This window comes from Canis lupus, chromosome 3, assembly GCF_048164855.1.
Source record: "Canis lupus baileyi chromosome 3, mCanLup2.hap1, whole genome shotgun sequence".
Lineage (NCBI taxonomy): Eukaryota > Metazoa > Chordata > Mammalia > Carnivora > Canidae > Canis > Canis lupus.
Window position 1 is genome coordinate 77,765,577 of NC_132840.1, and position 12,011 is coordinate 77,777,587.

General features: G+C 49.2%; 1 protein-coding gene across 1 annotated transcript; it reads right to left on the reverse strand.

The window, feature by feature from the left end:
- Positions 1-1,066: 1,066 nt before the first annotated feature.
- Positions 1,067-4,839, reverse strand: BSX (brain specific homeobox). The gene is made up of 3 exons (XM_072812576.1): positions 4,578-4,839; positions 2,382-2,578; positions 1,067-1,306 (listed from the first exon to the last, which is right to left on the reverse strand). Exons 1-3 carry the CDS (start codon positions 4,837-4,839, stop codon positions 1,067-1,069), a joined length of 699 nt encoding a protein of 232 aa, XP_072668677.1.
- Between the last annotated feature and the right edge of the window lie 7,172 nt (positions 4,840-12,011).

The window sequence follows — 12,011 nt, forward strand, 5'->3', positions numbered from 1 at the left end:
GAAACTCGGTTCGTTCCCAGTTTTGCGCCGCGAGCCCTTTTATTCTCTAGAGAGACTGCAAGCCCCGGGGAGAGCGCCGGAGACCTCCTAGGGGAAAGGGAGGGGGGCGGCGCGCTGGGCCAGACTCTGCCGCTCCTCGAGAGGCCACGCACAGGTGCGCGTCCGAAGGGGGTGCGTGGTTAGCTGGCATCTCGCTACAGCTCCGCATTCCCTAAAACGCGGTGAAAATGAGCATTTCCGCACGCAGCCCGAGGAACGCTGATTTTTAAAACCTCGGCAGCGCACGGGGGTGTAAGAAGAGTTGCGGGGCAGGTGCAGCGCGGTCGGGAGGCCGGGATTGCCAGCGAGCTTTTCCCGCCCGCGTGGCTGGCCGCGCGTGGGCGCCGCTCGGTCGGGAGCCGGGGTGGGGGGTGCGTGCGGGGTGGACGTGCCGGGGAGCCGAACCGCAGGCTCTGGAGGGGACCCGTGACCCGAGCGGATGGAAGCGGCTGGAAGCGCCGCCCTCCTGAAGAGGGCCTGTGGCCCGGGGCTTTGAGCTGGAGATGGGGGCGGGGGGACCCCAGCGGGAGGGTAGCGGCCGGGAGCGCGCGGGACCGTCCTGCACAAACATCCTAAGCATCTGGCTGAGGCTCCACCTGGACGCCCGCCGAGCGGAAGGCCCGCGCTCCGGGTCCCTTACCTGCAGCCAATCGGTCTACGCAAGGAAGGGCAAAGGGTCCGGGCGGCGAGGTCGCGGAGCTGGACGGCGGAGCGGGGGCAGGTGGCGGAGGAGAGGGCCGAGAGGGTCTGCGAGCGCGGCGGCCCTGGGGAGCCGGAAGCCCGGGGTCCAGCTGGCGCCACGTACGACGCGGAGCGCGGGAACGAGCCGGCGCAGGTGCACGCGGGGCCGCGGGGCGGGGGCGGGTTCGAGGGTTGACAGGTGTGTTTTGTTGGTGTCCCAGGAGCGGAGCTCCGAGGCCCGCCCGGCCCGAGGCCCGAGGCCCGAGGCCCGCGGCCCGGAGCCCGAGGGAAGCGCGCCCCGCCCCGCCCCGCCCCGCCGCGTCCTCCCGGGCCCCCGCCCCGCGGCTCAGAGCACGTGCGGCCCGGGGCCCAGCTCCCCCTCGTCCCCAATGTCCACCTCGTCCTCCGGCTCGGTCAGCACGAAGGGGCCGGCGGGCAGACCCAGCCGAGCCTCGGCAGAGGCGGCCTCTGGGCCGCGGGGGCTGCCCTCGGGGCTCTCGGGCCCGTCTGGCGCTTTGGGCTCATCCTGACTTTTCCTCAGCTGCTTTTTATGCTTCATCCGCCGGTTCTGGAACCACGTTTTCACCTGATTTCAGGGAGAAAAAAATAAATAAATACAACCGTGTCATTCCTTCAGATCCATAGTTACCAAGATCTGAGAGATGGCTGGCCTTAGGAAAATGGGCCGCAACCCATTCACGAATTATCCAAGAGCTGTGACAGTCTCATCCTCGGGTGAAATCAGCCCTCCACCGCTCGCAAGGGATCGTGTAGGGTGAACGAGAATCAGGCATCCTAAAGCTCCTGGAAGCAACTGTCCAACATAACGATAAAGGCCAAAATGGTGTGCTTTGTGAACACTAATATTGCTGTTAATTATAATTACTAATGGTAGGTGCGACTGGACGAGTGGCCTTTATGTTTAACTTACATTCTCCCCATTGGGGCCTCTGAGCACCGGATCCAGCAGGAGGATGAGAATCAACCTTGCTGGTTCTCATCAAAGAGAAAAGTCACGGGCACCTGGCTGATGATTTCACAGCAATCTGGGCTCCCGGGTACAGAGAATATAAGACAGAGGAAGCGGAGGGAGTTTTAAGGTTGCAGGTGAATAGCATCTGGAAGATGGAAACAGTCCTCCTCCCGCTCAGGACAGGGCAGTAAGGAGGAGGCCTACATTACAGTGGGGGAGTGGGGAGGCTGGATCTGAGGGCTTGCGGCTGTGAGAGACAGTCAAATAATAATAATAATTAATAATAATAAAATGCTTCCCTGCGCGGGCCTCTCTCAGGACAAAAACCGGTCTAGTCTCTTTATTTTCCGGCCGCCCAGGCTTACAGCCCCGATCGATCGATGGATCGATAGATCGGAGGAGAGGAGTGGGGGGGCGACAACGGATGGTTCTCAAACTAAGAGTGATCCTCGGGGTCACCGAAGCACTTTCTCCTCCCGGCCCCGAGCTCCGGCAAGAGATGATGCTTCGGGAAGTCTGACCTGAGGATGGAGGTGTCGGTACTTTTCCTAAGGATCTTTGGAGAAGCCTGGAATAAAGGGGAGAGGGGTCGCCCCCACTCGAGAGCTCCAGCTCCGCACCGGGCGGAGGTGGAAGGGGCCCGAGGAAAGAGAAGCGGGGCCCAGGAACTGCCCCGTCTCGGGCCCACCTGCGTCTCGGACAGGCTGAGCGCCGTGGCCAGCTCCACCCGCTCCGGCGTGGACAGGTAGCGCTGGATCTCGAATCTCTTCTCCAGGCCCGAGAGCTGCGAGTCCGAGAACACCGTGCGAGCCTTGCGGCGGCGGCAGTGCTTGCCCGGCAGCTCGCTGTGCTGGGGGTGCGGGAAGAGCGCGGGCACCGGCATCCCTGCGGAGAGAAAGGCGGCCCGGGGGTAGAGCCGGCTCCCCGCGCGCCCCGGTCCCGCGCGCCTCCCTCCGCTTCTTGCCTCCGCCGGTCCCCTCGTCGCCCCCACGGCTTCTCCAGCCCCTTCTCCCAGGAACCGCAGGGCGGGGGGAATTTTAAAATCACAAGAATAGCGCTTGGGGATCTTTATCCGGCGGCTCATCTAAGACGTACAAACAATAAACAGTAAGTGGAATGGAAAAGAACATTTCAAGATCGGAGGCCTTAAAAAAAATGTGCTCTTGGAAAGACTCTGCCGGCGTCCGCCAGCTAGCAGTCAGTCCTTGTGCCCCTGCCCAAGTTTTCTTGCAAACGTCGGCTGGTCCAGGAGCTGCTCCACCCAGCCACCTCTCCTCCATACCCCCGACGACACTCCGTCTAGTTCTGCGGCTAGTACAACCAGGAAGGTGGCCTCGCCTCCCAACCTCACTACAAAACACCTTTTTTCTCTCTCTCGAGTTGCCCCCAACCTCCCGCCTGCTGCCAAAGGGAACAGATCAAAACTCTCTCCTGCGGAGCAAGAACCGAGAGGCAATTCCCGCCTGGCACGTTCCTTATTGGTTGTGGGGTCCTGCTGGGGACCCCGATCTCTAATCGAGTCCTCATTCTTTTCTTATTCTTTCTCTCCTACCCTTAAGAGAAGGATGGAAGCGCTTTTCCCCCTGACCAGGTCGGGGGAGACCTGTCTTGTCCTTCCTGACCTCCGCATTTATTACGGTGTCTGAGACACACCAAGTAAACTGCTACAGACATCAATTTCTCCCAATAACCCTGGGGAAAGGAAACGAGCAATTGTGGCATCGAGGGTTTTGGCCACTGCTACTGGGGGGGTGGGGGACATGGGTGCAGCCCAGAAGGGACTGTCCTGAGTCAGGTAGTGAGAAGGCCAATACCAAGATGCCCGCTTCAACGTAGCTTGTACAATTGCCCTGCCAATCTAGTGCCTCAGAATCTGGGTTTTACAGCTTCATAGAAACTTTTAGCTTTTGCCATAGATTCCGGAGCACACATTTCACAAACTGTCTCATGTGTTTCCATGGCTTTCGCCTGGAGAGGGTTGTTTTCCTGCCTGAGCTCTGCATTTGGACTCAATGAATTATTATATTTCAACTGGAATGAAAAATGCCGAAGAGGGAAGCTATGAGTGTGGCCTTTCAGAGAGCGGCAGGAAAAGTCTGGCCTCACATCTCCCACTCCCAGCCACCTTACTGGCCCCCGGGTTTTGTCATTCATGGAAAATCAAAATGCTATGGTGTGGGGCTCCTGCTCCAGCAGCAATCAGGGCAGAGGAGGGCAGCCGAGCCCAAGATTATGAGTTAGATGTTGAGAGCGCAGAGGGTTAAAGTGGAGCAGCGTCCTTCACTCTCCCCCTCCACCCCCCACACACTTTTTTTTTCTTACCCTTTCTCCCCTATTCTGGCCAGGTCAAACCTTCAGTCCTGGGAATATCCCAAACCCTCATTCACTTCTAAGCCCCTGCACTATATCCATGAAAGCTCTGCGCAGAGGTGAAGAGAGCTGGCCCTGCTGGAGCCTTTGGAGCTAATGAGCTGGAAAGTGGAGTTCTGCTCCACAGGATGGGGTGGTCAGGGGTCTCCCTCAGAGCGAAGACAGAGAATCAGAATTAAGAGCTGGACCAAAGTGGCCCGGAGGACCAGGAGGAAGCAGACTGAGCACTATCCACCAAGAATGTTGTCAAAACCTCTAGCCACCTTTTGGATAGGAATGTTTCCTCCATTATAAAGCGTGTGGAGGGACCATGACTTATCCCCCATGGGTTGGCATGCCTCCGGGGAGCTCTGCATGTCCTCAGCCTTATCCCCAATGTTCCACTGTCACTTAGGGAAGGAAGGCACCAAGCCAGGCCGAATCAGCTCTGGCCTTTCCTCAGCTCCATCACAGGCATACGTCTATGCTGGGAGACCTGCTCTCACTCCCCAAACCTGGAGGCCCCTGTACTTACCCGAGGTGGTGAGGAAATAAGGGTGGTGGTGGTCTCCCTTATGCAGAGGGTGATGAGGGTGAGGAGCCAGGAGGGTGGGTGTGGGCATGAGGGGGTAGCCATAGTCTAGCAGAGGCACCCGGGAGGCCAGAGAGCTGGCGAAGTGGTCAGGGGCCATCTCCCTCAGCGGCTTGGGCTTGTGCAGCAGGATGTCCTCAATGAAGAAGGACGTGGGCCTCTGAGAAGACGCCGGGTGTAGCGGGGAGGTGAAGTTGAGATTCATCTTGAGCCAAGCGTCTGCCACAGGGCGAGAGCCGGGGACGAAGTGTAGGAAGCAGGCAGCGTCTCAGCAAGCCTGGTGGAGAGCGGACGACCCTCCGAGGCTCGGAAACCCCGAGGCTCCCTCCCCGGCCTGGGCTACCCCGGGCGCTGGAGAGGCGAGAAGACGAGCTCCTGGGTAGGTTGGGTCTATGTGTAGAATTGGCAGCTTCAAGAGGGGAGCTGGGAGAGCCAATGGCAAGGCTGCCAGCGGCGAAGGGGAGGGTGCGGTGGGCTCGGGGCGGGGCGGGGCGCTGTCCGCGGTGCTGAATACGACCGGCCGGGCCCGGAGAGAGCGCAGCGGACCCGCGTCCCTGCTCCTGCCAGGTTGGTTTTTCGACCTCAATTTGAGCTGCTTCTGCTTCTTCTTCTTCTGTCAGGCATTTTAAAAGAAAGCTAAAAAGAAAACGTCTCTGTCATTCGACAGACTCTTCTTTAAGAGAGCAAAAAGCATTTAAAGGGCCCCAAAGCAATAGGGATAAGGCACTTACTTTGGCATTTAGGCCTGGGTTTTCCAAGTTTAGAGACACGGTAGCGGGATGGAAAAGGGGAGAAGTGAAGAGAAAATCTGTATCTGTTACACCCAACTTCAGTTGCTGGCTGAGGCACGGAAGAACTATTGAGGAAAATAAATAAAATGCGGATGACCATTACATTCTTTACCTCAGTTAGAGAGGGTGGTATGAGGAAAGTTCTAGCTACATTGGTCAAATAATTTGGTCTGTGTAAGTATGTCCAGAGCTACTTCTTAATGCCAGCTTCCAACTCCTCCCAAATTTCCCTTACTTCCTCCTCACACAGCTTCCCATTTTGCCATACTACCACCTTCAACCCTAACCCACCAAAATAATTGTACTAGATTTTTGTCTCCTGTTCTTCCCCAGCCTTTCATTCTCCTCCCTCCCAATCTTTTGTTTTTGGTTGTCTTTTTTTTTTTCCTGTTTGTCTCTTTCTAATCTGTCACATTTATTTCCCTGGAGTCAATTTGCTAAAATTAAGGTGATCATCTACAGCACAGCAGGGGTAATTTCAGCTCGCATCTCTGAAAATTGCTCTAATTATTGATGTTAAACTCAGGGAAATTAAAAGAAGCCACTTCTCTTCCATCTCCCCATTTTTAAGCTCTAATTTGTTGAAATCTAGTCGTCATCACAATTCCAATCACTACTGCTAATAGTAAAAGTGTTTTAATAGAGACTGAGTCCTCACAACCCATGCTATTAGATAATTAGAGGAGGTGTTAGAAAGCCAAGTGCTAATCCTTGGGCGCACGGGTAGGATTTCCATCTGATCTAGCAGGTAGAACAAATTAATTACCAGAATCAATTAGGCCCCAAACTACAGTGGTCCAGGAAGTGGGAGCATCGTATTCTATACGGATGAACCAGTAAATGGTAAACAGATGAGGAGAGTGAGAGGACGAAGGAAGAAAGGGGGGGGGAAGTAACTTTAAAATAAGATCTTGGCAAGTAGGCATCTAAACGAAGTCAGAACGCTCTATCTGGGAGTCTGAATTGTGATTTCTTTTTTGAAATGATGGTGATTAAAGACTGATAAACCCCAGAGCAGGCAGCCATGGAGGGGGGAAAGGAGTGGACTTTGAGGAGTCGATCCTCTCTCTGTAGCCCCTCTCTCTGTAGCCCGGGTCTATTGATCTTCCGCTAGAGGGAAGATCCTCTAGCCCCTTCCCGGGGCTAGAGGGAAACTGAAACCAAGGGAACTCGTAAAGTGGTGCTGAGGGTGACAGTCTACACTATACTGATGCCCACTTCCCTCTCAGTGAGAACTTACCCGGCTGAGTGAAAGCCAAGAAGTCCAGTCCCCTAAGGCCCTAAAGGCTGAGCACCTGCTAAGGGCGTAACAGGTGTACAACCAGACTTTGGCCTCAGTAAAGAGCCTAGCTATGCCAGGCGCTCCCTAGGCTCCGTCCCTACACACACCATGGGTACAGATTTGCACCCAGCCTTGGGGTGGGATTTAAACTTCTTTCCAGAGCAGAGACTAACTTCTGTCTGGGAAACAGAAATCAAGATTATTGAATGTCCCTCTGGGAGCAGGAGTAGAAAAAAAAAGTCTTTGGGTGACTGCTACCTCTGAGCCAAGGCACTGCAAACCCTTAGAATTTAGCCCTACACATGCACCAGGGTGTTCTCGGGGTCCAGAGAAGGGGAGGGAAGGGTAGACCGCCCGCTCGGTCCTACCCTCCCCCTTACTTCACGTACGCTGGACTCCGCTCCCTGCTCGACCCCAAAGCTGAGGCTAGGTCTTCGGCCCCGCTCCCTGGAGGAGACGCCTCGCTTTTTCTAGCTCTGCTCGCGCTGAGCTCGCTTTCCGGAGAGCCGAGCGCTGAGCGCCACCGAGGGAGACTTCAACGCATTTCCCTCGGGAACCCGGTTCTGCTGCCTTTGCCTCGGCTCCAGCAGGAACCTAAGACGTAAAAGAGGAAGGGAGGAAGCTGGATAGCTATGGAAAGGAGCAGGACCTCAAGGATTGTAGGACTAGGAAAACTTCCCCTTCCCGTGTTTCTGCAACGAAGAGAAACAAAGCTGGGAGGCGGAGAGGACCAGCCGCCCACACCGAAGCAGGCCCCTGGGGATGCGGAGGCGGGACCAGGGGATCGGAAGTGGAGGCGGAGACAGGGATTCCTCAGTCGCCACCCTTTTTCAAGGAGGGAGAACCCCTTCTCCCAGGATGCTCAAATAATCACAGCTGAGGCTTGCCTTGGGAGCTCTGGGACGTGAGTCCTGCCTGCGAGTAGGCAGGCTGTACAGGCAGGTCTTGTCCTGGAGAAGTGCCTGTTGGGTCCTGGCCGCAGACTCCTCCTGGAATTATTGCCCACCTTCTCGGGGAAATGGAGACGTCAAGAAAGCTGGCAAGTTTCTCTGCAGTGGTGGGGCTACTGAGCAGAACCCCCGGAGAAACGCTAGGGTTACCAGAACCCAATCTCTATCCTCCCCCTCAAGGCCCCGGGCATGGCCCATCCTACTGCGTTGGAGTGAAGGAGGCCCCCAAAGATGTTCAGCCTCCTCTTAAGGTTCAATTCTGGCCTGTCCTACGCGGGAGGAGGAAGAGGCATTCCAGAGCCTACAGGGTTTCCCAGCCACCTAACCCAGCCCCTTCAGGGCCCAAACCCGGAATGAGTAAAAGTTATATTTTTTCAGATAACTTGTAAACAACTTGCCCCTTAAAAGCAGAGATGTTTTGGGGTGCCTGGGTGGCTCACAGGTGAAGTGTCTTCCTTTGGCTCAGGTCCTGATCCTAGGGTTCTGGGATCCAGTCCTGCTTCCCGGTCCCCTCAGGGAGCCTGCTTAGTCTCTGCCTAGTCTCTGCCTCTGTGTGTGTGTGTGTGTGTGTGTGTGTGTGTGTGTGTGTGTGATAAATAAATAAAATCTTTGAAAAAGAAAAACCAACAACAACAGATGTTTCATTGTCTGGATTATCTCTAAAGTAGAGACCAGCACTGGCCAAAAATGTGAGTCACATAGGTAGTTTTTAATTTTCTAGTAGTCACATTTAAAACATAGGAAAAAACAGGTGTAATATTAATGTATTTCATTTAGCCCCAATATGCCAAAAAATTCAACATCTAATCAATATAAATATATTAATGAGATTTTTTTGTATTATTTTTTTAAGATTTTATTTATTCATGAGAGACACAGAGAGAGAGAGAGAAAGAGAGGCAGAGACACAGGCAGAGGGAGAAGCAGGCTCCATGCAGGGAGCCCGACGTGGAACTCGACCTGGGTCTCCAAGATCACACCCCAGGCTGCAGGCAGCGCTAAACCGCTGTGCCACAGGGACTGCCCTTTTTGTATTATTTTTTAATACTAAATCCTCAAAATCCAGTGTGTATTATATACTTAGTGTACATCTCAATTTATACTACCCATATTTTAAGTGCTCAATAGTTACACATGGCTACTGGTTACCTATGGGACAGCACATGGCTAGTTAATTGCCATAATCCCTTTTACCCTTTTCCAATGTAGATAGGCATACACAGAAAATGGAAAGCAGTTGCAAAAGCCAGCCTAGCACTTTCTTATGCCTGCCTTTTAATCATGTATTACATTCAATTATTGTAAGCATTCATTGAGCATCTACAATATACCAAGCTCTTCACTACACACCTTCCCAAGCTTTCTCCAAGCTTTAGGAGATTAAATGATGTACTCACATTACATTTATTGTTGATTCTCATTTGACTAAAATCTGTCACCTAGAAACAGCAGGCTGGAGCTGTATGCTGGGCAGACATGTAAAACAAGATCCTGAACACTGCTCTGAGCAAAAAAATAAAGATCAAATGTATTTCTGCCCCCACCCAACCCACAAGACCTGATAGAGCTCCTACTATGGTCTTAACTGGAGAATTATGAATTCCAAGAGGAAAAAGACATGTTTTTCAGGGAGAGAATAATTAAACAGTCCTTCTCTCTTTCATGTCTGCCTCATCTAAAACTGTCATCTGAGCTGGGACTTAGTTTCCCAAAGAGACAACTCTATTGACGATCAAAGGAAGAGACTGGTTCCATTAGCCAAGGTGCCTATACAGTGGCCTTCAAAATAAGAGAAAAAATGTATTTTAGAAGGATCTGAGTAACATACTTTACTCATAACATTTTATATTATATTGCTTGTTGTCTGTTTCAAGTCACTTTCTATCTGAGTACTTTATTTTAAGTACTATCAAAGTGGATGACATGTCCAGAGAAAGAACAGGAGTCACTGAATGCTTCCTGCAAATGCATCTTCAAATAATGCTTTTTTCCCCCAAAATAATGCTTTTACACCAAAAATTAGGATGTGAACTCACATGAGAACACATCCAAGGATAGGATATCCAAATCACAGTATTCTTAACCTAATGACAACTAAATGCATCCTGTTTGCCATCCAGGACGAAGTCAGTCTATAAGGATCAAAATTTTCTTTTCTCTCTCAAGGCTTTCTATGCTACTTTTGGCATCTCATTTTAAAACATGCTTCAAATAAATAAATAAATAAATAAATAAATAAATAAATAAATAAATAAATAAATAAAAACATGCTTCATAAAGCAATAGGAAGAAAGACCTGGAGCTGGGAATTAAAAGTTTGAAATACAAGAGATCATATATTGTTTCTTAATCATTTAAAATGTATACAGTGGAATAAGAATGATCCCACCATTTTCTTCATCAAGTCCCAAAAAAGTAGCTCAATATATTACTAGAGAAAAACCAATAAGCTAACAAAAATGCCTTTTAAATATCATTTTGTCCCATCCTAAACCATCCAAATTCTATTTTCAGATTTAAAATTTGGCACCTATTGATACAATGTACTTCAAAGAATAATACCAAATTAGTATGCATAGCTTTGAAAATAATGGGGCATAAAATGCTACCATTATGAACTGTGAATTTCTGATGCGAAAGATTGTAAAACCTTTTCAAACTCTATTATGAGGTATAGAGATGAGCTTGTAAACATTTCCCAAGAGGACTGTGCATAGAACTAAATATTTGGTATATTTTTGTTAAAATGATGGATCAGTTATATTTTGTTTGAGAATACTCTTCACAAAGCCAAATTGATTTTTGTTCTTCTAACTTTCATTGCTAATACAATCAAGTTAGTGGACCAAAAGAAATGGAAGGTACAAATGATTGCAATATAAGTGGATAATATTGAATTTGTCTTAGCAATGACCAAGATGGTAGATAATCCTAAAAGGAAACAGAGTAAAAAAATACTTGAAAAGTTTTATTAAATAAGCTGAAAATAAGAAAAGTCATTCTATGTATAACATAAAAGTCTGGAAGCCAAAGAGGAAAATATTGATAAAATTAGCTGTATTAAACTTTTTAAAATTCTGCATGCCAGAAATTACCAAAAGCAAAGGAAAAAGATAAACAACAAAATGATAGGAGGCATTTGTGATTTATACCCCAGACATGGGGATAATTTGTTATATATAAAAAGTTCCTACCAATCAATAAAGAAAAAGACCAAGAGCACAATTTAAAAATTGGCAAAAATCAGGCTCCCTGCTCAGTGGGAAGTCTGTTTCTCCCTCTCCCCTCTGCCCTTCCCCTGTGCTCTCATTCTCTCTCTTGCCTACTCACTCTGTCTCCAATAATTAAATAAAATTTTAAAAATAAATAAATAAATAAAATAAAAATTGGCAAAATATAGGAAGAAACAGTTCACAAGAAAGAAAATATAAATGACTATTAAACATTTTAAAGAGGCTAATCATAATACTAAAAATAAGCCTAATGAAAGATCAGCTACAGTGAGACAACATTGTTAATATGTGGAATTAAAAAATAAAAAATCGAATTACCCACTCTGTTGGCAAAACTGTAGGGGAAAGAATCACTCTCATATATTGATGCAACGCATGCAAACTTGCACAATTTCTATGGAGAACAATTTGGCAATATATATCAAAATTCCAAATGCACACTGAAATTCATTTAACAGATATGATTTGCACATCATGGCTAAATTATACAAACTCAGAATGAAAGGAACTCTAAGGATACACTTTGAAGTGAAAAGGGCATTTGCTTTAGACTGAATGCTAACATTTGTTTTAAAGGGGGAGAGAAGGAGAAAAACATACAAATTTGATTATATATGTTAGACATACCTCTGGGAAGATATATAAGAAACTCACATTAGTTACTTTTAAGGACTGAAGTGCTGGGGTCTTGGTGAGAGGATTTTCCCCATATGCCCTTTGGGTTTTAGTTTTTTGTTTTTAAAGATTTATTTATTTTAGAGAGAAAGAGAGTGTGAGTGCATGTGAGTGGGCGGTGGGGTGTTTGGAGGGAGAGGAAGAGGGAGAGTCTCAGGCAGAGTCCCTGCTGAGCATGGAGCCTGATGAAGAGCTTGACCCATGACCTTGAGATCATGACCTGAGCCAAAATCAAGAATCGGAAGCTTAACCTACTAAACTAGCCAGGCACCCCTCCTATATGCGTGTTTGTACCTTTTGAATAAGAATCATATTCATGCAATGTTTTTTAAAAATCAAGTAATATTAAAGTTAAAACATAAAGGAAAAGGAAATTCTTTTACTTTAACCCCAAAATATCCAAAAATTACTACTTTTTTTAAAGATTCTGTTTATTTTAAAGAGAG

What these genes read in the sequence shown, in the direction of transcription:
- BSX (XM_072812576.1), bottom strand. Translation starts at nt 4,839, where the DNA reads ATGAATCTCAACTTCACCTCCCCGCTACACCCGGCGTCTTCTCAGAGG. An exon ending in TTATTTCCTCACCACCTCGG is followed by an intron (nt 2,579 to 4,577) that starts GTAAGTACAGGG and finishes TTCTCTCCGCAG; the next exon opens with GGATGCCGGTGCCCGCGCTC. An exon ending in TCAGCCTGTCCGAGACGCAG is followed by an intron (nt 1,307 to 2,381) that starts GTGGGCCCGAGA and finishes CCCTGAAATCAG; the next exon opens with GTGAAAACGTGGTTCCAGAA.